We start from the raw sequence: 23,984 nt of genomic DNA, 5'->3' as shown, positions 1-23,984 counted from the left end.
CTGAAACGTCTTTGAGTCTAGTCTGTCTTACTCAAAACTGCAACAGCTTGATCTTACTGTGGAAACACTGATATAATGTCTTTTTAATGTATGTTGTATGTCATGTCTGTGTCTTCTGAATGGACCAATGGAGTGAAGGGAATACAGGTGGCAATAAAGGTGAGGAAGATGATAAGGATGATGGGAACAAATGTGGAGATCAGTTGAGCAAATGAACAAATAAGACATAAGACGAAATGAATTGCTTTTCATTTAAGTGTTACATACTTGTAGTAACCTCCATCTTCTATTTAGATCGTCCAGACGTTCCTGATCAACTTGTGAGAGAATGTCTGGGGGTTCAAAGCTTGCTGCAAGTCCATTGACCAAACTGATGTCATCCTGGATTGATCCAATCTGTTCCTGAAAATCCTGTAATTAAATTCATTACATGTGTTACAAAGGGTGTTATTATAGCATGCAGTATCTGAGGAGTAAACATGCATTGCTACGTTTTAGCAATTGGCATTAAGACTGCCTAATCTTTAGCCTTTATCAAAAAAATATATTTATTGGTGCAAATATTTGTAAGTACAAGGGTTTCTGCTTGTGACAAATCACAACACCAGGAGGCTGAATTATTCTCTTGCATAAAAAATACAATTGATGCTCACACTTAACTACATACAGATACAAAAAAATCCACCACAGTGGCATATATCAGATAGATAGATATAGATATTTTTATTGCCATAACAAAGTTATTTTTTAGTGTTTCTTTTTTTACAGCGCCCTATCGGTACTTATTTTCCCGATAATGACCAGCTTTCTATACATTATCCCGTACTTAATGCACCTGTGTGAAGTTAGCACCCCATATGTTGAAAATATGAATACAAATGTTTTGATTTATTTGTGTAGTTTGTGCACAATTGTGCAGGCCAAACACTTTTATTCATATTTTCAACATATGGGATGCCAACTTCAAACAGGTCTTTAATGCGACAGAACAGTGAAAAATGACAGGAAGTGAATGGGACAGTAGGGGTCATGGAAAGGGCCACGGGACGGGAATCGAACCCGGTCGCCGGTGTACAGTGCAGGTGCCCCAGCCAGCCACGCCACACCTGTCTACTCTTCTGCAGTCTATTGCACCTGCTGTTTGACCGGCAATCATGCATGTATGTGTTTAATACTTCACTCAGTTCTGGAATAATCCGATTTTCGATTACGATTACGATTACGATTATTTTGTGAAATGACAAAAGGCAAGAAATTATATCAAATACGCTGTTTTTAATTGATTATTTTGCAAATAATTTCCCCATTGGGATTTAAGCCCAAATCTTGCTCTTATTAAACAATGTTAATTATTAATAATTCATTTTCAATTATTAACATTAAGAAAAATGATTGAACTTTAGCCACAAAATTCAACACTTGCAAACATAAGTACTGTATCTACCCTAGTTAAAGTGAAAAATCGATTTTACGATTTCACATTTTAACATCGATTTAAACACATAATTGCGATTACGATTTAAAATCGATTAATTGCACAGCCCTAGCACACATACACTCACACACACACACGCACGGACACACACATGCAGGAACACACACACACACGCACACAAATACAGACAAGCACAGACACACACAGACAGACACACTCTCTCTCTCTCTCTCTCTCTCTCACACACACATACACACACACACACACACACACACACACACACACACACACACACACACACACATATACAGATACATATATACACACACACACAGAAGACAGGCATGCATATATGCACGTATACAAACACATGTACAAACACGCCCACATGCATGCACACACACCCTCACACACACACACACACACACACACACACACACTCTCACAAGTGAACTTATACACACACAGACACATAAAATACATATAGTACAAACGCAGGATAGCAGACACACACAAACACACACACACCCCATTACCCCCACCACACACACTCACAAGCGAAAACTCACAGACAGAGAAGTACACTACATGCACACACACTCATTTACATACATAAAAGTTGCAGTAGGAGATGGAGTAGGAGAAGGAAACAAATTGCGGAGGGAATGTGCAGGACTGAGCGGCTGTCATATTGTGTAGCACTTTGCGGTACATCTAGTTTGTTGTGTTTTAATGCAGAAAAAGACCCTGGGGTCAATTGTTGCCGTTACGCTTTAACCTTTGTAAAAAACTGACATGTGCCTGCATTAAATATTGTGTAGACACCTTGTGCCTTTTTAGAGTAGGATGATGCACACTTTACACCCAACTGTATGAACTTAGGTTTGTGCTCTCTCACCTTCACACAATCAATGTTATCCTGGAGTGAGTCTAATTGGAGTTCTGTAACAGGTTCCCATGATTCTTTCACCATTTCTGCTTCTTTAAGCTGCATTTCTAGGTGATCTTCTGCTTTATACAGCTCTAGCAAACGTTGTAGACGATTCTCCAGTGTCCGCTGCCAATCAATCAAAGCTACTTGAAGTCTGGTCCACTCTGATTTCACATCATCCATTTCCTTTTGTAGAACACGACCAACATTTTGAGCTCGATCCTCAGAGGTAACTCCTGCAAGACAAGGGGTGAGATCTCACCAAATCCACACTGAACTTTCAAAGAAATGTGCAAAATTCAGACAAAACAAATGTATAGCATTGGCACAAGGTTAGCTGTAGCTCAGCATTTGAGATATTCCCACTTTTGGATTAGCCTAGGCTGTTGTGTTTGAGTTGCATCTGTCTCATACCCCTGAGATCAGGTGCTTGGGGTTCGGAGCTCGGCTGATCTGACAGGAAAGCTTTAACTGTCTCCAGTGAGGAGATCACCAATGGCTCCTTCTCTTGGACTTCAAAATGTAATTCCTGCATTTTGTATGGTTAGGAAAACACAAAGAACAATTACTCATTCAATAATAACAATGAGTATGCAAACATTCGAAATGTAGCAGCAACAATGCTCTCCCACACTCAGCTTAGTGCTCAGCTTACATTACCACAAAATTCTTCTTCACACCCAACAAGATATTTTTAAAAGGGTGTGCAACAAACTGAAAGAAGCATGCTTTTATTAACTATGTTTACTAACTATAATAGATGTAACAGAAATAACTTTATCATACCATTACAAACATGTCTATATTCATATTTACAGTCTTACAACTCCATACTCTTAGGGCAAATTCATAATAACATACATTCACACAGCCACCTTCACTATCCCACATACTCATTAAAACACATGTAGACCTACTAGATGCCTTACCACACTCTGAACACCTCCACAAGCACACATGTACACAAACACAAGCACACTAACACTAACTCACATACTGTACATGAACTTACACACACCCACACACACTAACACACATACATTATATGCACACAAATGCACACGCAACGTTTCGACCCACCAGGGTCTTCTTCACACGAAACGTTGCGTGTTGTTTCAAATGTTCAAGCACATTTTTCATAAGCATTCTAGATTCTTAGATCTTTTAAGATGTCTAATGTCCTCTGAACAGATTTATCAGGCAGCACCACATTTCTGACAAGCAAACAGTTGTGACAAAACTCACTCTGTGTTTGTCCTGCTGCTGCTGGAGAGTTGGTATATCGCTGCCTGGTGGTTTCTGGCGGTTTAATTCCTCTTGTTTCTGCTGAAGCCATATTAGCAGATCCTGCAGATTCAGGTGCAGATGCTTCCATTTTTGAGTGTTCACATCCAGATATGGCCTAAATATATAGACAACATTTACAATAATAAATATAAGAATGGCAACAAAGATGGATTTTCAGACATGTACTGTATTTGTGGGTTTCAAAAGGTTTAAGTTCCTAGTTCCTAGGAATAATATTTTAGCCGTATACAGGCATAGCCACCCCTACACATCTGAGATCTCGTCTATGAATAAATATAATTAAGTCCTAATCAGAAAAGGCAAAACCCTATACATTCATCCTAGAAACAAAACCAAACAGAACTTTTTAGACCAACATGTATGCTCTTGTAAGGCAGAGTAAGTAACTATTTCAATAATCATTCACATTTTTGCCATAAAACATGTATTTTATAAAACAGACAAAATGACATAAAAATATAGCTCAATTTACCCCATGCTGTGTTTTGTTCTGGCAAAGTATGTTCGTAATCCAACGCATGTGTTTCTCTATGGTAAGGCTAAAAAACGTGTTTCTTGGTCAAACAAATTGGGATGCAAAGTCAGCCTTGAAATTGATACCATGCAGGAATTTGCTAGGATCTCAAAGCCGGATTATGAACATGCTTTTCCATAGAGAAACACATGACAAACATGCGTGGCATATCGATCAGATCACGAGTTGGCAAGTAATTCAAACAAGAGTAATGGGTGCACACCGGTAGGTTGAACTATATGACATTATTTTGCTGTCATTTTGTCTGTTTTTATAACCCAGAAGGATGTATTGTGGTATCAATTGATAGCTCTGTGTCTCCTCTTTCATCTGACATGGGGTTTATGAGTAATTCAATTAGAGTAATGGGTGTGCAGGTAAACGCAGAGCCTTATTGACTGTAAATATGATGCCATTTGATTTAATTTCATGATTTTTACAAATGTGCACACTTGATTGTACAGACAAGTGCGTAGTCTCATTGGAAAGCCACACTTCTGCTCTGGCATGCAATGTAGGTGGTCGCTGCATCTAATAGCTGTGGAGCTATGTAACAGAGAAGAATTGGTGTGTTTTTGACACACTTTGCCTCAATCAGGCTCATGATTTTTCATCAGTTTGAAAATACCTAGGCCCTGCCACTGACGTAAAGGGTTGAGCTGGGTATTATAATGGCATCACACACAATTCAGCCAATCACAATCAATGCCCATTGCTATCTTTTTTTTAAGAACAGACAATTGTGTATGTCTATTGTCTTACTAAATATTGGTTCGAACAAATGAGACCCCAGTCATCCTATTCAATTGCCCACTGATACTACATTTAACATTTACCAAATGCTATCAATTGAAAGGGATACTGGTTGTGTTAGACTGACAACTTGAACAGCAATATCTAAAAAAAAAACCTGAGTACAGTACATGCAATGAAATGAACATGTGAAGATAAGTAGCTTCACGTCTTGACTCTTGAGTGAAGATTTCAGTGCATGCCTCCTAAATCAATGGAACTCTTGGCTATCAAAACATTGTATAATAAAGCAATGGCAAAGCAGCTATCAGGGAATGTATTACAGAGAAATCGCCGGAATGTTCAGTGCATCCTATTCCTTTCTGCTGACCTCATGCTTAGCGTTTTGCTCCTCAGTTCATTCCAGCGTTGATGTATGTTCTCTAAACGCCTCTGCAGCAGCACAGCATCATCAGAGTGATGTAGAGAGCCCAGTATACGCTGGCCATTCTCATCCAGTGTGTGGAACTGTTCTGTGTGCTCATCCACCTCCCCTTGCAAGTCCTGTATAGAACATAACACAACAGACTGTTGACTTTTGTGGCATATCAAGATACTTTTTTGCTTTCTTTGTTACAATCAGGCCCATTTGTAAGAGCTAAATTGAAGCAAAAAAAGAACATGAGTAAAATAAATCAGCAGTTCAAAATGTCCCCATGGCAAGTGCATTGTTCTGTGTTGCTTGTATTAGTGTTGGCAGTGTGTGTGTGTGTGTGTGTGTGTGTGTGTGTGTGTGTGTGTGTGTGTGTGTGTGTGTGTGTGTGTGTGTGTGTGTGTGTGTGTGTGTGTGCGTGCGCGCGCGCGCATGTGTCTCTGTGTGTGAAAAAGAGCATCTAGTATTAATGACAGACAGTGCACAATTCGCGAGCACACTGAAAGCAGTTCAGGGCAGAAGGGCAGCAGCACTTCCTTAAAGTAAATCGAAGTGGAACCATTTTTGAAACCAGCACTGAGATGCCTTGTTTGTGAACCTGAAGGCATCATTAAGTAAGACAAAACAATGATCAGTATCAGTAAGAAATGTTTCAACATTACAATATTGTATATTGTCTGACCATGTTAAAGGTTTTTTTTTTTTTTTTAAACGTATGTTAAGCCCAAAACATTAAATTATGCCAACTAATGTCTTGCACAACGTCATATATTAAATGAAGGGGACGGTATCAATAACAATGTCCATAGACACATTTCAAGGCAGTAAAGCAAAAGTAATGTAATGAGTTACTTTCCATGGAGAGTAAAGAAAGTAAAGCAATGGGTTATTTTTATTTTTTTTTGACAGTATCGAGTAATGTGTCATACACTTTTTTTGAGTAATGACCCTAACACAGCATTAAGATATAAATAAGAAATAAACAGAATGCGAAGAAAAGAGATAAACACAATGGATGCCTATTCAGTTTCCCTGCCTAGCTCCTAATTAAAATAGGTGTTGAAAAAAAGTAAATAAAAGGACTACAAGCTTTGCTGCTTGGGAACTTATTAAACAATTTATTATTATTATTATTATTATTATCATTATTAATATTATTATTATTAGTAGTAGCAGTAGTATTAAGAAGAAGAAGAAAAGAAACAACAACAAAGAGTAGTAATGACAAGAGTAATAACAATACAATGAATGAGGTTGAGCTACATACAGTATACTTTGAACTCTGCGATGCCAGAAGTGTCATTTGTATCATTACTGAAGGACGAAAGTCAGCCTACAGTAATCATGCAAACTCCCACTGCAATTACACAACTGCAACTGCAATCCACAGCACCGCTCTTAAAAGGGTGCCACATCCTCAATGTCCACTTCCACCACTAAATGTATTTCATACATCCCATGTGCAACAAATCTTAGATATGTGCTTACTGCGCTTAAAATCATAAGCAAGAATAAATCAATCAGATCAAACCTTAAAACAGTATTTCTTCTTACGTGGCATCTCCACGTGATGGTGAACATAAAACAATAACAGAAGAAGCTTACAGAAATGTACATCCTCTACTGTATATGTCTGTAATGTGTGTGTGTATGTGTGTGTGTGTGTGTGTGTGTGTGTGCGTATGCGCGCGCACCCATAACTTCAGACATAGAGCTGTTTGACAGAAAAACACTGATTCTGTTGTTTTTCTCTTGGGTGGGTGCGACTCCGAGACACAGGGTCAAAAAACATCCCACGCCATACTGGGACTCCTTTATATTCTACTGTGTTGGTACTACATAGATACAAAAAACACATTCCAAACATACCTCACAAGGGAAACTCAAATGCTACTGTATGAGAACCACAGATTTTAACACATTTACAATGTACAAGATGACCTGTATAGTTCTAAAACAATCCCTATGAGTGAATGAATGGGGTTTTGATAATCATAACAAATGAATGCCTTCGATAGTTAAATAACTGTTTGTGAGTCTCCAGCTCCACAATCCTTTCCTTTCAATACTGCGTAGGTTGTCTCTGTGAGGACTTTACATTTGCTATATCTCTAAAATATGAATGTTGCTATGCCTCTGCTCCCAGCAAAAATAAATTAAACGACAAACTCTCTCCTATCTAAATGTGTCACAAAGCGAGCAGAAGCTAACCATAGTTAGCTTTTCTGAGCGAGGATTACAAGTTTTCTCACAATGATCACACAGTTAAACTAGAAAATGTAATTCCATGGAAGGAATTACCATTGCATGTAAATGCAAAAAGGTTGCTAGTTCATATTAGGCCTATAGCCTAGTTAAAAAAGACAACTAGGCTAAACTGAAGAATAGATAAATATAACAATTACCCAATTACAATTCCAACTTGGAAAGTCACATTTAAAACGTGATTTATGAAAATGCATCAAAATTGTGGATATAGGCTATTTTGGAAAATAACTCTTCATTTATTAGAATTCAAAAGACTGAAATGAAGTTGCCAACTTCAAACGAGTTGCAAGAGCTGACTTAAGTAGCCTACAGTGAAACGACTGGTATAGCTTACATAGCCTTCATATCTACACTAATGCAGGTTAAAAGTAGGCTATAGACACCATACGGAATACAATCTCAAACAACGCCAATCAACGATGATGCAGCAACAGGTAGGATATCTAGCAAATGTAACGTTAGCTTACAGTAGGATATTTTATGTAGGCTACACATATTACAGGATGAGCTAGTATGTTATGTAGTATGTAAAACCGTTTCCAGGTGTGTGAGTGTGATTGTCCCAATAGGAATGTAGGCTACAATAAGCGACTAGTAGGCTAGGCGCCTGTCTATCAGGTTGGACTTCACTTAAAACGCTGCTCTGTCGAGAAGTCTAACTGTGTGTTCAGACCAAGAGCGACTTGAGCTTCCAAAATCGCCCTGGACGCCCTGTAAAGGACGCCGTGGGAAGCTGGGAAGCTTTGGTCGCTCCTGGCCGCTCTGACGTGGTAGCATTCTATGTTCGTTGAAAGTCGTTTGGTCGCTGAACCGCGTCATAGCTCATTACCATAAAGTTAAACCACTTTCAACTTTCTCTAGTCGCTCAAGACGCCCAAAACGCGACGCCGACAGATTGGTCGCTGCTGGCAGCTGAGAGAAGCCGGCTTCCATTGAAAATGAATGACTTCCGGAATCTTTGGAAGCTCAAGTCGCCCGTGGTGTGAACACACAGTAAAAGCCCTTGTGTAAGCCCTGTTCGCCTTGCAGCCTACCCCGACGTTAAACGTTAGCCTGGAGCAAGTTTGGTTGTCGTTAGCTAAATACAGTGTTTACGTTGACGTTAGGTTAGATTGTCTTTAGCTGTTGATAACGTTACCGAGAGCAAACCGATTAGGCTACTGTAACGATATAAAGTTTATATCGTTACAGTAGCCTAATCGGTTTGCTTTATATCGTTACAGTAGCCTAATCGGTTTGCTCTCGGTAAACAAATCAAGTAAGGAGTAGCCTAAAGGCCCATTCATGCTCAACGTGTGGCAATTTACGTCCGTATTTTGTACGCACGTTCTATCCGGTGGTGTATTCATACCTCCGTCCGTATTTTACGTGTGAATGCATAGCGCCCCCACTTTTTCGTGTGGTATTCGTGTGGTAGTGCTCGGTATTGCAACGTTTCATCCGTTTCATCCGTAATCATATGCCCCTCAATTTCGTGTCAAAGTACGGACGAAATCAACGGAATGAACGTTTGAAACACTCCACACGTATCCGTATCCGTATTTTACGTTGAGCATGAATGGGGCTTTACAGGAGACAAGACGATAACGTCCTGGTTTACAGCAGCTGCAGCTGTTACAGCTTAATAGACGTAACGTAACATTCACTTAGCCTGGTTCAGCGCAGCGGCGGTGGCATGGCTTTGGATCAGAGATCCTTGATTACTGACAGCTGCGCACTGACGTAACAATTAATCTTTGCCGCCAAAGGGTCTCAATGTAAACTCTATGGGAATTTTAATTTCTTTTATCGTAAATATCTCAAAAAGTATAAAGTTCACACATTTGAAAAATCATAGAACAGATCTCCGTTACAAGACCTATGTAGGAGTGTTTGAATGACGTCAAACGGTTCAGTGGTTTTAGAGCCTTTGATCGTTGATTTTGGTCGGAAGATATAATAATAATAAGAAGAAGAACAGTGATAACAGTACATTGCATTTACATGCAATGTAATAAAGTTAACAACATGTCAATTACAGAAGGGTTTGCTTGTCACAATTCAGGGCTCCAGACTAATTTTTAACATTGGTTGCACCGGTGCACCAAACATTTCTATTCCGGTGCACTCAAAGTCTTCATCACACACCTGACTTTAATGCTTACTTCTTCAGCCATTCCGCTGGCTGACTTGTCAACTAAACACTTCTTAACGTTTTTTGGCACAATAAAATTTCATCTATCCATCTGTTGTCGCCCCAATTTCAAAGTCACCTTTTTATGGCTCTCTATATTCCTTCCATGTCTGAGCTGTTGGAACAGGAATGGCGGTATTGATTTGATTTGGGGGCCCCACCACCTTGATGCCATCAGTAATATTGAATACTGTGTGATCATTCATGTCATTGGCAATCCTAGTATCTGCTCGACCCTCCATACACAGGAAATTATGGCTTGTCATATGTTATAACATAATAGTATTTTATTATCCACATAATTACCAATAGCGAAACATACTGTATTTAGTAATTTGAAAACTTCATACTGATTTATAAACTATTACACTTTAATGCCATTACAGTGGTGGTGTGTAGATCTAATTGTGTGCCTGTTACAAGAAGAACTTTGCAAGCTTCCATTCTCATGGTTTTAGGCTAGAGGAAAATAGTTGCACATAGTCCAACGATATATGCAATTCATTATGTTCTCTATTTCATAAGACAAAATAAACGTTCAAAAAACTAACAAGTCAAAAATCTTTCTTAGATCATAGAAGAGATAAGCATCTTAAAATGTTCATTTCTATGATCTTGGTGAGCACTACATTAATGATAGACATGACGTGTGAGCTAACAGGAGAATTACTGTACCTAGAAGGAACTCTCTGAAGATGTAAAAGTTTACCAATAGGTTGAGTAGCTTATTCAGGAAATGTCATTAAACATTAGCCCACTTATTTGTTGCCGTGTGGCCACAGCACCCTTTAGCATCCAATCCGAGCTGCTGCTGTTCGCGGGTTCAAGTCTGGGCGTGTGCAGGACTGAACCATGCAGGTTACACTTGGGCAATCATAGCTTGCTATGCTATATAAAGAGGTTACTTTGTTGGTTGCTAGGGTAATCATGTTGGTTGCTATGGAAGTGAAAATGTCTTAACAGCATAAATGCAGTCATGACTAAAGCATTTATTCATTTTATTTTATCCTACTTATGTTTTTTTCATTGTTTTCTTTTTATTTCCTGCTCATTACTTCTTCTACTTTTCTCTCTTTGCACAGTGTGGAGTTGCTGTCATAAACCTAACCTAACCCTCATTTCACTGCTTTATGCTTCTCTGCACATAGAGTATGCAAGTGACAGATACATCTCTTGAATCTAAACTTTTGAATCTTGACTATGTATAGATAGTTATGTCATACTGAGGCTTTATCAATACTGTATAATCATCTATCAATGTGTTTATGATGCTTTGTGGATACCGAGTAAAATACTCTCTATACGGTAGTCCGTTGTGATATTTCAAGCTGTAATATAACATCATCATAATGCTTTATGAATGCAGCCGTAATTGTAAATGTATCAATATAGACGTAAGACTTCATTAAGTAGCTAAAGGCTTATGTTGATAGCTATGATACTTTATGAATACGTTATAACCCTTTATGCATGTGTTAATAATGCTTATTGGATACGGCGTTCATAGAAATACCGGAGATAAAGAGTTTTGGGACATTGCTATTATTTGTATTGTTTGTAGTCATTGTATCGTAGTCAAAAGCTGACATGCCCCATTCTCCATGAAATACGTAAGGGATAATCAACGACGCGCCGTGCGTTTTATAGGAAAATAATGCACGTTCGAAGTGGTAATAACCGTTAATAAATCGTTAAATAAACCGTTACATTCACATTGGCGAATTAATATTCAAGTGTGATAAGCCCAAACGAATGGAACTACTTTATAGCTGTGCGGTATATCAAAAAATAATGCACGTTCCAAATAGCGCATCACAATAGGACATTTGTGACCATTCAAAGCGAAATCAGTCGTTTTGCGCACAACGTTATTTTGAGAAAATCAACAATAACAAACTTCCGGGTTAAAATGTTGAATTTCACGTTTTCGCATAATTCGACTGTATACAGTCTACAGTTTCATATTGTGAACGCATTTCACGGAAAAACATACGTTTTGACTGTTATACCCGGCGAAGATTCAACACATTTGCTGTCATTCCCGTTGTGCACGCGCTGCTTAAAAAGGTGATTTCTCCTCTTCTGGCATATCGTGACAGGAGAACCATGTCAACTTTGGATGCGGTTATCTTAGCGATAGTTTGTGTAATACCCTCGATATACATATCGTTGGAAAGCTTAGTTTATGGCTGTTCACGTGAGCACAATAACTTAATTTAATACATTTTACCGAAACGACTGGTTCCGCTTTACAGGGTCACATTTGACCAAGCAGTGGTATAAAATATTAATAAGATATTGATAATGCATTCAAAAGATGAACTATTACAAAATATTTATTATAATCAATATGCTATCCCATGTGACTTTTACGTTTTTACTCTCATTGACATGTAACAACAGCTGTACATCTGGCTAGACTTGTGTTACCATGGATGGCATTGAAAATAATAGATTTGTTGCAGTTTCACAACTAGACTATATCAATTCATTTTAATTACCTGCAATTGTTCAAGGAGATGTTGCTGTGAGGTAGGCTGTTGCTCTTTGTATGTGGCATCTTGAAGTACGTTGGCTGTAGTCTCTGCCTCTGTGAGCCAGTTAGAGAAATGTTCTATGTCCAGATAGAACTTCTGAAGAAACCGTAGGGCTGCCTCCAGAGCAGCCTCCCTTTCACCAACACTAAACAGAAACACATGAATACACACAAAATGTATTAAAGTTAAGCCAATCCCTAACATCTGTAGTAGAATGCAAAGAGAGGACCATGAACAGACTCACCGCTTGTTGATGCTGGAAAGACTCATGTTGATGTTATCACTTAACTGTTTTACTTTATGAGTATCATCACGACTGTAGAGTGTGATAAGCTTTTGAGCCAGCTGATTAGTCTTGTCCACTTGTGGCTGCCACTGCTGTATTGCTTTCATCAACAGCTAAAGAAAACACACCACACAAACAAAACAAACTTTCACTGCTGATGACCAACACATGCATGGAGCTAATCCATTAAACAGTTGAAACACTTGTGTTTTGAAATTTGTTTAGACCCAGTGGGCAACCCATCTCTGATGGTAACTTGCTTATAGTATAGGGCATGTTGGATATGGGCCTAAAATTACTTAGCAGTTCTAAAATAGTACAAAATATGTTTCAATACAAATTATTAGAGATATGTCATAACAGTATGATTGCATAAAGTAGCATTTCATATGTATTGAGGTTTGAGTTTTCATATGGGTGAGATACCTTGAGTTCGTGGTTTTGAGTCTTTATCACATCTACTGTGTAGGAAATTTCCCTCCAAGTCTCCATATTCTCCAGGGTTTGTTTCAAATGTAGCTCCACTTCCTTCTTGGCATCGAGCCATGCACATGAGTCTTGTGCCATCTTCTGCAGCTCCACAATTCTGTCAGTTAAGCGACGATGTGACTCTTCCCAGTGGACCTGTAACTTATCAACTGAGTTGACAATAAAACAGAGACTTTTTAGCAGATACATTTTCATTCAAGTAAATTAGTAGAAATGTTATATAACATTAAATCAGATCTTTGACCAAATTAGGGTAAAGGTTGATTTTGCCACTATGGTAAACATTTACAAATACAAATATAATTGATAACATATATAAAAAACAGAAATATAATTAATGCAGTCATAAGTAACCCAGTCACAGTGATATGCTAGCCAGCCGAACTTATAAAGTTCGTAATGGATTCCCAGTGATGATGGAGAAGTGAGTTCCAGAGCTTAGGGGCAATGTTGAGGTTCATTAGGGGCAGCTGTGGTGTACTGGTTAGGGCTTCGGGCTTGTAACCGGATGGTTGCCGGTTCGATCCCCGACCAGTCCACCACGGCTAAAGTGCCCTTGAGCAAGGCACCTAACCCCTCACTGCTCCCCGAGCGCCGCTGGTTGGGCAGGCAGCTCACTGCTCTGGGTTGTGTGATTCACCTCACTGTGTGCTGTGTGTTCACTAATTCGGTTAAATTGGGTTAAATGCAGAGAACTGAATTTCCCTCACGGGATCAATAAAGTATATATTCTATTCTATTCTATGTTTGGTATGCTGAGAAGACCTGCTTAGAGGATTGCAGTGAGTGGGCAGTGGTGCAGTTCTCAAATAGTTCAGTGAAATAGGTGGAAGCATGTTTATATAGGCCTTTATCTGTGAGAAACAATATTTTAAATTGGGTATGCAACAGGACACCAACGAATCTGGATGGGCGCAGATGTTACAGTGGTATGCATACGTTTAGACCCCCATGTTGAAGTTGACTAAAAAGAAGAATAAAAAAAACATCTTTTGGAAATTGCTCAAATGCTTTATTAAAATATTGAAGAAGAATCCAACCTTTATCAATGTATTGTAAATGAATAAATGTTCTTCCTTAAAATACAGGAGGCATAAGTATAGACACCCCTATGCTAAATTCCCATAGAGACAGGCTGATTTTTCATGGATCCAGGATACCAGGATACTGATAAAGTTTCCTTGGCCTTCGGAATTAAAATAGCCTCACATCAGTACATACCTGTCACCATACCTAGAGATTGGCATGGGGTGCTTTCCATAAGATCATCTCTCAATGCAAATCAAGCCAGCTATTGGGCTAATTGAAATAAAACCATGACTCTGGAGGCCAAGTTTCATGGCATTCCATCCATGGGGGACCATACAATAAATTGATGTGTGCATACATTTAGTGACTGTATACTGTACCATCATCCTGTAGATGGTGTGTTGAGCAAAGGGTTGCTTGTAAGGGATGTTGCAATATTGACATGTGGATGTTGACATCAATTGAGAGGAACTATGCATAGATTGACTTACTGTGCTTCTGCTTTTGAAACAGGAAAACAAAAAAATTACATCTGAAACACATGTAGGCCTATACTAACACAAAAGTTCTATCTGCACCACCCCATTGCTGGGTGATATCTTCTGGTGACAGTTGGTTATTCTAATAATTAGGATCAATGTAACCACTTTTGTTTATGCAGTCGGTTGGACTATGCAAATGTGGACTTTTCTGGTTTTGTTTGTTTTCATTATTTATTTTATTTTTGTTTGTCTGTCTGTCTGTCTTGTATGTTGTGTCACGGGTACACTGGCGATTACGCCGCTCCGTTTTTCAGACAGGAAATGGTAACTGAATATCATATTCAACATGAATGGCAATACAGATGTCTAATGACTTACTGTTGTCTGTAATGGCAGAGCGCGTCTCCTGAGAGGTGGTTTTGTTCTTAAGGTTCTGAGCTGTAGTTATGTGAGCATCCAATTGATGGCGTCTCTCCTCCATGGTCTGTAGACTTTCCTTTGGAAACCATATGTTAAAAACCTGTTAGCTATACTGCATTAAGAATGGTTGGTAAATCATCTAAGTTTGCAGAATTAAGCAAAAACTACTCGCCCGCTTTCAAGGAATTTGGTGACGATGTGTAACATGGGACAAGAACAAACCAATTAAAATGTTGAACATATATGACTCAAGAGACGGAAGAGATTATACTTCTGCATTCTATGAAATGTGATTTTAAATAGTCTACAATTTTGTCAGATTAATACCGTAATTATCGACAACAATAACAATTCTCATTATAGATTTATCCTGCGGCACATCTGCACAGCCCCGACAGCACACCACCATAATGCCACAGCACACAGTTTGGGAGACCCTGATTACCAATATTATTTATTACTGTCCCAGTTTGATTCTTGTGTCCCTGTATATGTGGAAGTAGTACACTCTTACAAATAAATACACTTAGATGATATACTGGAGTTGTCTAAGAACACTGAGGCTCCTTTCCTTAGTGTATGCAGTGGTGTGCTGGGGATATGGCATGAAAGTGAGGGATGCTAACAGACTCAACAAAGCCAGCTCTGTCGAAGTGATGGAATTCAGCTGGACGTATTCACAAGCTGATTGCTGACCATCCTGAGCAACACCTCTTATCCCCTAAATGACTACCTTCTGCAGCAGGCTTATCTCCACCAAATGTCCCTTTGAGGTCATTCCTTCCAATGGCCATTTTACTTATTTTGCTTTTAAGTGTGTATTTGCAGATGCGCAGGATGGTGCTGTTAGATTAGGTACTTTATTGTCCCCGTAGGAAAACTGTTTTTTAAGTGAGTAGAACATGGCTATTCCCTTTGGTATGAATAATAAAAGACTTCTTATCTTCAAGTTCAAGTAGTTTGTTGTCGTACAAATGATAAATAATGAAATTGTTGTGCTCAAGAGCCAGCTATATATAGTATGTGAATTAATAGGGTGTACGATCAAAGGGGGTGATGTCTGTCTGTCTGTCTGTCTGTCTGTCTGTCTGTCTGTCTGTGGTGGGTGTCTACTGGCATAAAAACTTAATTTTTACAAGAAATTAATCTATTTTTGTAATTTTAGCACTTGCGCTTTCCAACAATCTTTTAGAAATTTCAAGATCTAAAGCGGGGATTGCGTTGTATGTAGTTAGGCCACACATACATGATTCAACCATATCACTGTCCATTTAGACTCTAGCAGTACAACTAGACAAAAGTGAAATTATAATAATTTAGGAGTCCTGTCAGTCAGATCTAGACCTAAATTTGATACAAAAAATAAATCCAAAATTAATTAACAGAGCAACTGATGAAGGATGGGGATATTTATATTTCTGTAAAATATACGGTGTACATACATGAACATTCTACTTACTTAAGGTGCTTAAATATTATTCATTTGTCAGTAAATGAATCAGAGGGTAAAAACTTTCCATGTTTATGGCAATGCTTACTATGGCATTGTGACATATATCACACATATCACAAATGTATGTAAGTTCATGTCATTACCTCCGCCAAGGAGGTTATGTTTTCATCGGGAACCGGCGTCCGTCCATCTGTCTGTCTGTCTGTCTGTCTGTCTGTCTGTCTGTCTGTCTGTCTGTCTGTCTGTCTGTCTGTCTGTCTGTCTGTCTGTCTGTCTGTCTGTCTGTCTGTCTGTCTGTCAGCAAGATAACTACAAATATAATGGATGGATTTCGCTGGAATTTTCAGAATGTCAGGCATGACCCAAGGAAAAAACTATTAAAATTTGGGAGTGATCCGTAATTCTGTCGGGATTCCGGAGCCGTTTATGTGTTTCGCTTAGTGGTGTAATGGCATGGTATGGCCACGTGGTGGCAATCTGAATAGTTTCGGTTCAAATGTATGACAACCTAGGAAGAACAATACAGGCAGAGGTCTGCGCTCTCTGAGTGCTTTTCTAGTTGTTTATGTATGCTTCAAACTCACCTTCTGCTTGACAATCATTTGATTTATTTCATCTGTGTCACCAACAGTGACCCTCTGGTTCTGCACCATGTGGTCAAGATGTGACAACCAATCAGAGAGGTCTGTCAAGGCTTGTTTGAATTGATCTAAAGAGGGCATGTCTGCTTGGCCACTGCCTGTCAAATTCTGACCTATAGACGTGCACAAAAATGAGTTGCAAAATAAGAAACACATTCAAAATTAAATCAACAGATTTTCAATCTTTTAGATCAGGTCAGGCTCTCATATATAGATTTACAAGTTGTACTAGGTAGTTTAATAATAATAGAAAATAATAGGAAACAGATTGTTTTGCACAACCCATAACACAAATATGATATACTTACAAACCACAGTACTGCATTTGTCTCTCCAGTCATTCAGACGGATTTGAATGAAGTTCCAGTCAGTAGCAAGGCCATCATATTGTTGCTAGAGAGTTAGTGGATGGATGGATAGAAAGACAGACAAACAAATGATTTGTAGATACATTACTGGATAATAGATTAATAATGCATTAACTGTATAACTATATGTATTATTTGCTGCTTTAACACATAAGTGTTCAGGGCCTGGCTATCCTGAAGTGTCCAGTGTGTTGATGTGGGGTTATTTTAATTCCAAAGGCCAAGTAGACTTCATCAGGGTGCATAGTGTCCTGGATCCATTAAATAACTGGCCTTTAAAAGTAAAAATCTGCCTGCCTCAAAGGGAATTTAACATGGGCTTTTCAAAACTTATGACCCCTGTATTTTAAGAAAAACATTTATTTATTTACAATACATTATTCATTCACAAAGAAAATTGATGTCCTTAAATGTTGAATATTTCCTTTTTTTTCATTCATTCAGTTTCAGTGAAATGGCCACCCTTAAAACCTTGCTGTTTTAACTATCTGACAAAAAAGGAGAAAGTAGACAGCTTGGTAGTTTCCTTTAACTGTCAGACCTAGACTGGGTAAACCTAGCCTGATCTATTGGCAATTGCCTTATTCTTTAGACAGTATTACTACAGCATATCAAACATGTTCATGTGTTGCAAGTACAGTAGGCTACAACAATATGGGGGTCATTGCATAAAACACAATGTGGCTTATATGCAGGACATTACTGTATTCACTGGCACTCTAGGCAGCAGTTACCATGACGCGCTGCATCAATATTAAAACAACTTGTGTTGTTGTGCTAAGAGACATTGCATATTGTCTAACCTGCTCAGGCTGACCGGTGGGGCGGTCTTTAGCCAGAAATGTTTCCACTTCAGGCTTTTTCATTTTCACCTCCTCTTCAGTCTACAAGTACAAACACAGATCCAAGATGGCCAAAGAGTATTCATAACAATTTTGCTGTTTGATGGGAGTAGTCACTTTATTTGATTATGCTTAAGCTCTATATACAGTATGTTGTATCTTTACCTTTGGGTCTACAGCATCAGGGTTGCTCTCTAGATTTGTTCGTGTTTTCGAAGCCCACAAGGAAAGTTCATTCAGTTGCTTCTGATACACACCAAGCTCTTGCAGCAGCCTCTCAATCTCAGCAACACGCTCTGGTAGCACCACACCCACCTGCAAATATGAATGTACATGTAAACAAAAATGCAACTGCACAAAAAACAACAATCTAAAATGTATTTTACACAAACAAATCTTTTCAACCACAGCACTGCAATGTATGATTTCACATGGGCACAAGAACAGGTGCCATAAACATGTGAACTGGAGTCAGAGATAATGAACTCTCAATTCTGCATGCATGGCAATCATGAATATAAATATGAATATAAAGTTAACTTGATTGCTAAACTGTTTCTCTGCGTGCAGATAGCCCAATGCAAAATGCACAATGCACAATGTCCGCAGTAGGAAAAATGTGGGCTGGGGAAGTGGCTGGGCACTGCCCACCCATGCCCACATCCACAGCTGAAGTGCGCTTGTGCAAGGCACCTAACCCCTCACTGCTGCCCGAGCACCGCTGTAGCAGGCAGCTCACTGCTCCAGGTTAGAGTCTACTTCACCTCACTGTGTGCTCACTGTGTGATGATGTGTGTGTTTCACTAATTCACGGATTTGGATAAATGCAGAGACCAAATTTCCCTCACGGGATCAAAAGAGTATAAATACTTAATGGTTTGTACACAAATATCTTCACAAAAAAACTGATGTTAGATGTCAGTGAGTTCAGAAAGGTTTAGTATCTGCCTGTAGGCTGAAATGAAACAGACAGTGGTCGTAAAAGTCTTAGAACTGCATGACAGACAGTGCCATAAGCATTCTTTAAAACTGTGTAGCAGTGATCTAGTGGACTTTTGTCCCTGCTGGGACACTTGATATGCTGCCTATATTTAGGGAGTTCCTGAGTGAGGCTGTCTGTTAAAAAAAACCCAAGAATAATATGAGGGAGTCCAAGAGTTTTTTCTCTATGTCTGTTATATGGTTGGCCAGCTGTCGTAGTGCACCAGATGCACAGGCTTGAAGTGGATTAGAACACAAATACATTGTGGGGCCTGGGGCGTTACAAAGACCAGAGCCAAATATGGTGCGGCTCAGAATATTTTGTCACAGGGGGACTTCAATGAGATTCTCCTGTTTTACAGACAGTTTCCAAGTTGTGAGATTTGCATATGTGGCAATGGGATGTTGAGGTTTCCTGTATGTCCATGTTACATAACCAACATGAATTCAGTTTTACATTTTATGAACCCTTTAAGTTCAGCGTTTTGATATATTTTATAAGAGCTAACGAGAAAAAATAACTATTTCATCTAAAAACTAAAAACGTTTGCCCATTTACTATCTATCTGCCAGCCACTTACTCTGTGTTAGCATGTTAACAAGCAACTACCTGTGAATGCACAGTCTTGTTTACCAGCTCATAATGCCCACTTAGTGGCAAGTTGCTGCAGTTGCTGTTGCCGTCTTTTGTAGCTAATGTGATTGTAGGGTTAGATTCGATGCATAAATGCAAATAATTAACCACATGTTTCAATTTAACACATTGTTACAGTAACCACACAAAACAATATCCACACACAGTGACGGACTGGCCATCAAGATTTTGGGCAAATGGCAAAAGAGCCATCCCTCTAATGCAGTGTTTCCCAACCTTTTTCCTTGAAGGCCCCCATGCCTGTGTTTAAAATAAGCCAAGGCCCCCTACCCAAACTCCTACCTGCATACAAGACATTGTTTCATTCAACAATCAGGGTCCGGGGAAGAATTACCAATGCCTAGCCAAGCCCGACCTGATGGTTGCTTACACACGTTCAGAGGTAATAAATAGCAACAAGAATTTAAATGTGGAATAAAAAAAATAATTTGGATTAAACGGTTTTGATTCTCCAAGTGGGTGTGTTATTGGGACTTCATACATTTAATGTGCCCAAATATAATTTTGGTAACCTCACAACCTCAGCCCAGGCAACATTGTGCAGACCCCCTGCAATATCTGCCGGACCCTAGGTTGAGAACCACTGCTCTAATGGGCCACTCAGAATGCTTAGTATCTCTCCCGAAAGTAGCCAACCATCGGCCATTTGACCAAAGGATAAATACATTCAACTGTAGGGAGGCTTTTTTTTTATCCGCACGAGCCCTCCATTTTAAAGCAAGGTTTACATTGTACTGTAGGTGGCATGCACTGCGCCCACCACTAGGTTGCTCTTGGTTGAGGTAATGTCCCATAGATTTTAGTTGTAGTTGTTGTGCTTGGTTATGATTTACACAGTGCTGCGGTCAAAGTTCAACATTGTTGAACTTTGACTGCGGCATGCGCAAGAGGGACAAAGCGGCAAAATGCTTGCGCGTACAATGTGAACCCCCCTTTTATGATTTCATCCATCAAAATGTTCGGCTCAATCTGATAGGCTATTGATTACTATAAACTTTATTATTTGATCGTAACAAAACGCTATTGGTATTGATAAAATGGCTTAGGCTTTAGGATACAATTTCCGTTGCTACGGGTGCTAAACAAACCAAATAAATCACATTTAAAAACGAAATATACCTGATCAAAGCGGGATAGTACAGGCATGACCTTGGTCTCTATCAATTGGCGATGCTCTATTGGCAGTGAGGCTGCTCGATGCTGAATGTCTTCCAATGATGCTCTCCTTCTTGGCAAGTCACTCAAGCATCCCTAAAAATACACAGTGGCAAGTCATTATGGTACATAGAATGACAGAATATCTGACTTCATCCAACATGAAACAGAAGGATAAGATAAATATGTCATCTTTACACACACACACACACACACACACACAGACACACACAGACACACACAGACACACACACACACACACACACACACACACACACACACACACACACACACACACACACACACAATGAGTCCATGCTTGTTTTGAGCAACGTATGTTGTTTCACTCAATCTTGACCATTGTAGTTAACACTGATGCTTAAAAAAGGATATCATATGGTTTTGCAGATTTATTAGTGAATAAGAGTTGGTCTATATCATCTTTAAAGTAACATCATTTGTAAGGTACTGTAGGTGTTCCACTGCAGCTTTGCATAGCAACAACCGATTTGTAATTTAAAAATAAATCAGGCCATGAACCCTACAGACGTTTCAATGATGTGTTATAATTTACCCACACAGGACACATTTTCATTTGCTGTGAATGTGATTATATAAATCAAATGGCACGTTTGAAACTTCAAAACAGTGAGACAGAAGCTAGATCATGTGATTGAAGTCCAAAAGCCGGAATTTCACAAAGATGTCCATTTTAAGGGTTTTGTGAGAGAAGTTGCCAGTATTTGCAGACTGGTTTGAAACTGCATTGATTCTCATAGGTCTGATCCTTACTGAAAGTTGCTACTTTAGAACATTTAGAAAATGGTCCAGTTTGAAAACTAACACACTTTCTCTAAGCCGAGATGACAAGTCAGCTACTCAAGTTTGCTTCCACCTAATAGTTCCAAACCCTGGAAATACATATTGAAATATTACTTGGGTTCTTTGAAGTACAGCAGTGAGCTGTTCACAGTCTCCAGGATGAAGGGGTTCTCTAGCAATACCCTCTGCCTTGTCTATCCAAGTCGAGAGGTCACCGAGATCTGCCTGAATGTCTGAAATGGTATTCTGCAAGTCTGTGGATCTATAGATAAACACAAACATTAAATAAAGATCCAATTGTTCATTTTACTTACTTAATATTTCCACAAATACACACCTTCTCTTTCTCTCATTGAGCTTGCAGATGATGCTATCCCAGCGTGAATTAATATCCTTCAGCTGCTGTTGTATGTAGACTGAGTCCTCTGGAAAAATCTGCCCACTGATCTCACCTCCAAGGGCAGTCAAGGATGTTACTGTCTCTTGCCTGCTTCCTAAATCATCTTCCAATACCTAGATACACAAATAATCAATGACATGCATGACATACCAGAAAACATGGGTTGATTCGTGTTGGGCCTGTCCATGCTTGGATCACTTAATATTTCAGTTCTGGAGCATGGAAAATATGACATTTGTCTGAACCACATCAACCAAAATAAAAAAAAATATCAACTTCAGATTTGTTTGTAAAATAATACAATATATAATTTAAAACATAATACACCAACAAAATGAAAGACAAAAAATCTTACATTGATTTTAAAGATAGAGAATAATAAGAGATAAGATAGAGAAAAATAAGCATGTGTATGTATGTGTTGAATAAAACAATTTTGCATACATTTTTTTTAACAAAAAAGGATGGAATTTTTTTTAATACAGCAAATGAAAACCTAAATCCAAAAATTATTAACTATTGACATAATTTGATGTCAACTAGTCAGTAAGGACATCATGACACACATGTGCATGGGGTCGAAAATGTCTGTGGGGTTGAACCCCTCCCACCACTAGTAGGCTTGTAGGTGGAACATGGAAGCATGGAAATGTACAAATAATTTTAACAGGAATTCAGAGCGGTCTCTCTACAGACTGCCACCAATGCGATCCCTCTATATCCTTTGGGAGTTATGTTCATAGTTTGTATTGCACTTGTGACATGGTGGCCTCAGCGCCACGCCTGGTCCTGGCCTAGAGAGGGCGCTGCAGCACCAAGAGACGTGAGCGCTCACGCCCTGCCAGGACCAAAACTAAAACACCACCACATGGCCTGAAGGCAGGCTCAAAGGAGGAGTCTAGACAACAACCCACACCTGACTTCCATCACCTGTCCAGCATCAGGCCCAAAAATGGACCACAAAAGCAGCACCTCAAAAAGGTAAATGGGAGAAGAAGGAAGGCTGACGGTCTATTGTTTCCACAGATTCCAGATATAGGAGAACTGCACTTTTTTGATCAAGCTATTTCATTTGTCCCTACCTCGTCTGCTGTCTGCCTCATTTTGCCACACACTGTACATATGTACGTAATATTTACAATGGTTACATGTTGAGTGTATCTCAACTGTAAGGGGACTCCGAGAACAATTCTTCTTTAGTGCTTCTGTCAAAGGGCAACTTTTAATCTCATTAGATGTTCAGAAATGTGTTTGTAAAAGAAAATAATTTGCTGCAAGAATGAAATACCTTAATTTTTTTCCTTATTTGGGGGTTGTGTTCAGCTTCAGCCTTGACCAGTGTCTGCTCAGCAACAGTCAGCCAATCATCAATGGTCTTGTGTTGGTCAGTATATAGCTGCCATTCATTTCTGGACGACTCAAAACCCCTGTGAGATAATAATAATAATAATAATAATAATAATAATGTACTAACTTTCATCACAGATACACAAATAATATAATAATAATAATAATAATAATAAATAGAGCTTATATAGAACTTTTCAAGACACTCAAAGATGCTTTACAATGTTTGCATGGATAGATGAATACATAAGGTACATGGATAAAGTTATATAAACAGAAAAAG

At 38.9% G+C, this 23,984-nt stretch overlaps 1 protein-coding gene across 1 annotated transcript in view; it reads right to left on the bottom strand.

The window, feature by feature from the left end:
• The window catches only part of dmd (dystrophin), a 168,529-nt gene that overhangs the window by 71,193 nt on the left and 73,352 nt on the right, over nucleotides 1–23,984 (bottom strand). The window contains exons 43-59 of the mRNA XM_062517487.1: nucleotides 23,643–23,781; nucleotides 22,292–22,467; nucleotides 22,069–22,216; nucleotides 21,097–21,228; nucleotides 18,507–18,656; nucleotides 18,303–18,383; nucleotides 17,440–17,524; nucleotides 17,075–17,244; nucleotides 14,996–15,113; nucleotides 13,044–13,255; nucleotides 12,576–12,730; nucleotides 12,296–12,476; nucleotides 5,312–5,484; nucleotides 3,612–3,768; nucleotides 2,781–2,895; nucleotides 2,334–2,602; nucleotides 268–411 (exon numbers count right to left, since the gene is read on the bottom strand). Coding sequence (XP_062373471.1) covers nucleotides 268–411; nucleotides 2,334–2,602; nucleotides 2,781–2,895; nucleotides 3,612–3,768; nucleotides 5,312–5,484; nucleotides 12,296–12,476; nucleotides 12,576–12,730; nucleotides 13,044–13,255; nucleotides 14,996–15,113; nucleotides 17,075–17,244; nucleotides 17,440–17,524; nucleotides 18,303–18,383; nucleotides 18,507–18,656; nucleotides 21,097–21,228; nucleotides 22,069–22,216; nucleotides 22,292–22,467; nucleotides 23,643–23,781 — 2,605 coding nt within the window. The remainder of the gene's footprint in view (nucleotides 1–267; nucleotides 412–2,333; nucleotides 2,603–2,780; nucleotides 2,896–3,611; nucleotides 3,769–5,311; nucleotides 5,485–12,295; nucleotides 12,477–12,575; nucleotides 12,731–13,043; nucleotides 13,256–14,995; nucleotides 15,114–17,074; nucleotides 17,245–17,439; nucleotides 17,525–18,302; nucleotides 18,384–18,506; nucleotides 18,657–21,096; nucleotides 21,229–22,068; nucleotides 22,217–22,291; nucleotides 22,468–23,642; nucleotides 23,782–23,984) is intronic.

The sequence above is a fragment of the Sardina pilchardus genome, chromosome 17, assembly GCF_963854185.1.
Source record: "Sardina pilchardus chromosome 17, fSarPil1.1, whole genome shotgun sequence".
Taxonomy (NCBI): domain Eukaryota; kingdom Metazoa; phylum Chordata; class Actinopteri; order Clupeiformes; family Clupeidae; genus Sardina; species Sardina pilchardus.
The sequence above is the reverse complement of the archived record's forward strand: the minus strand, read 5'-3'. Positions and strand labels throughout refer to the sequence as shown.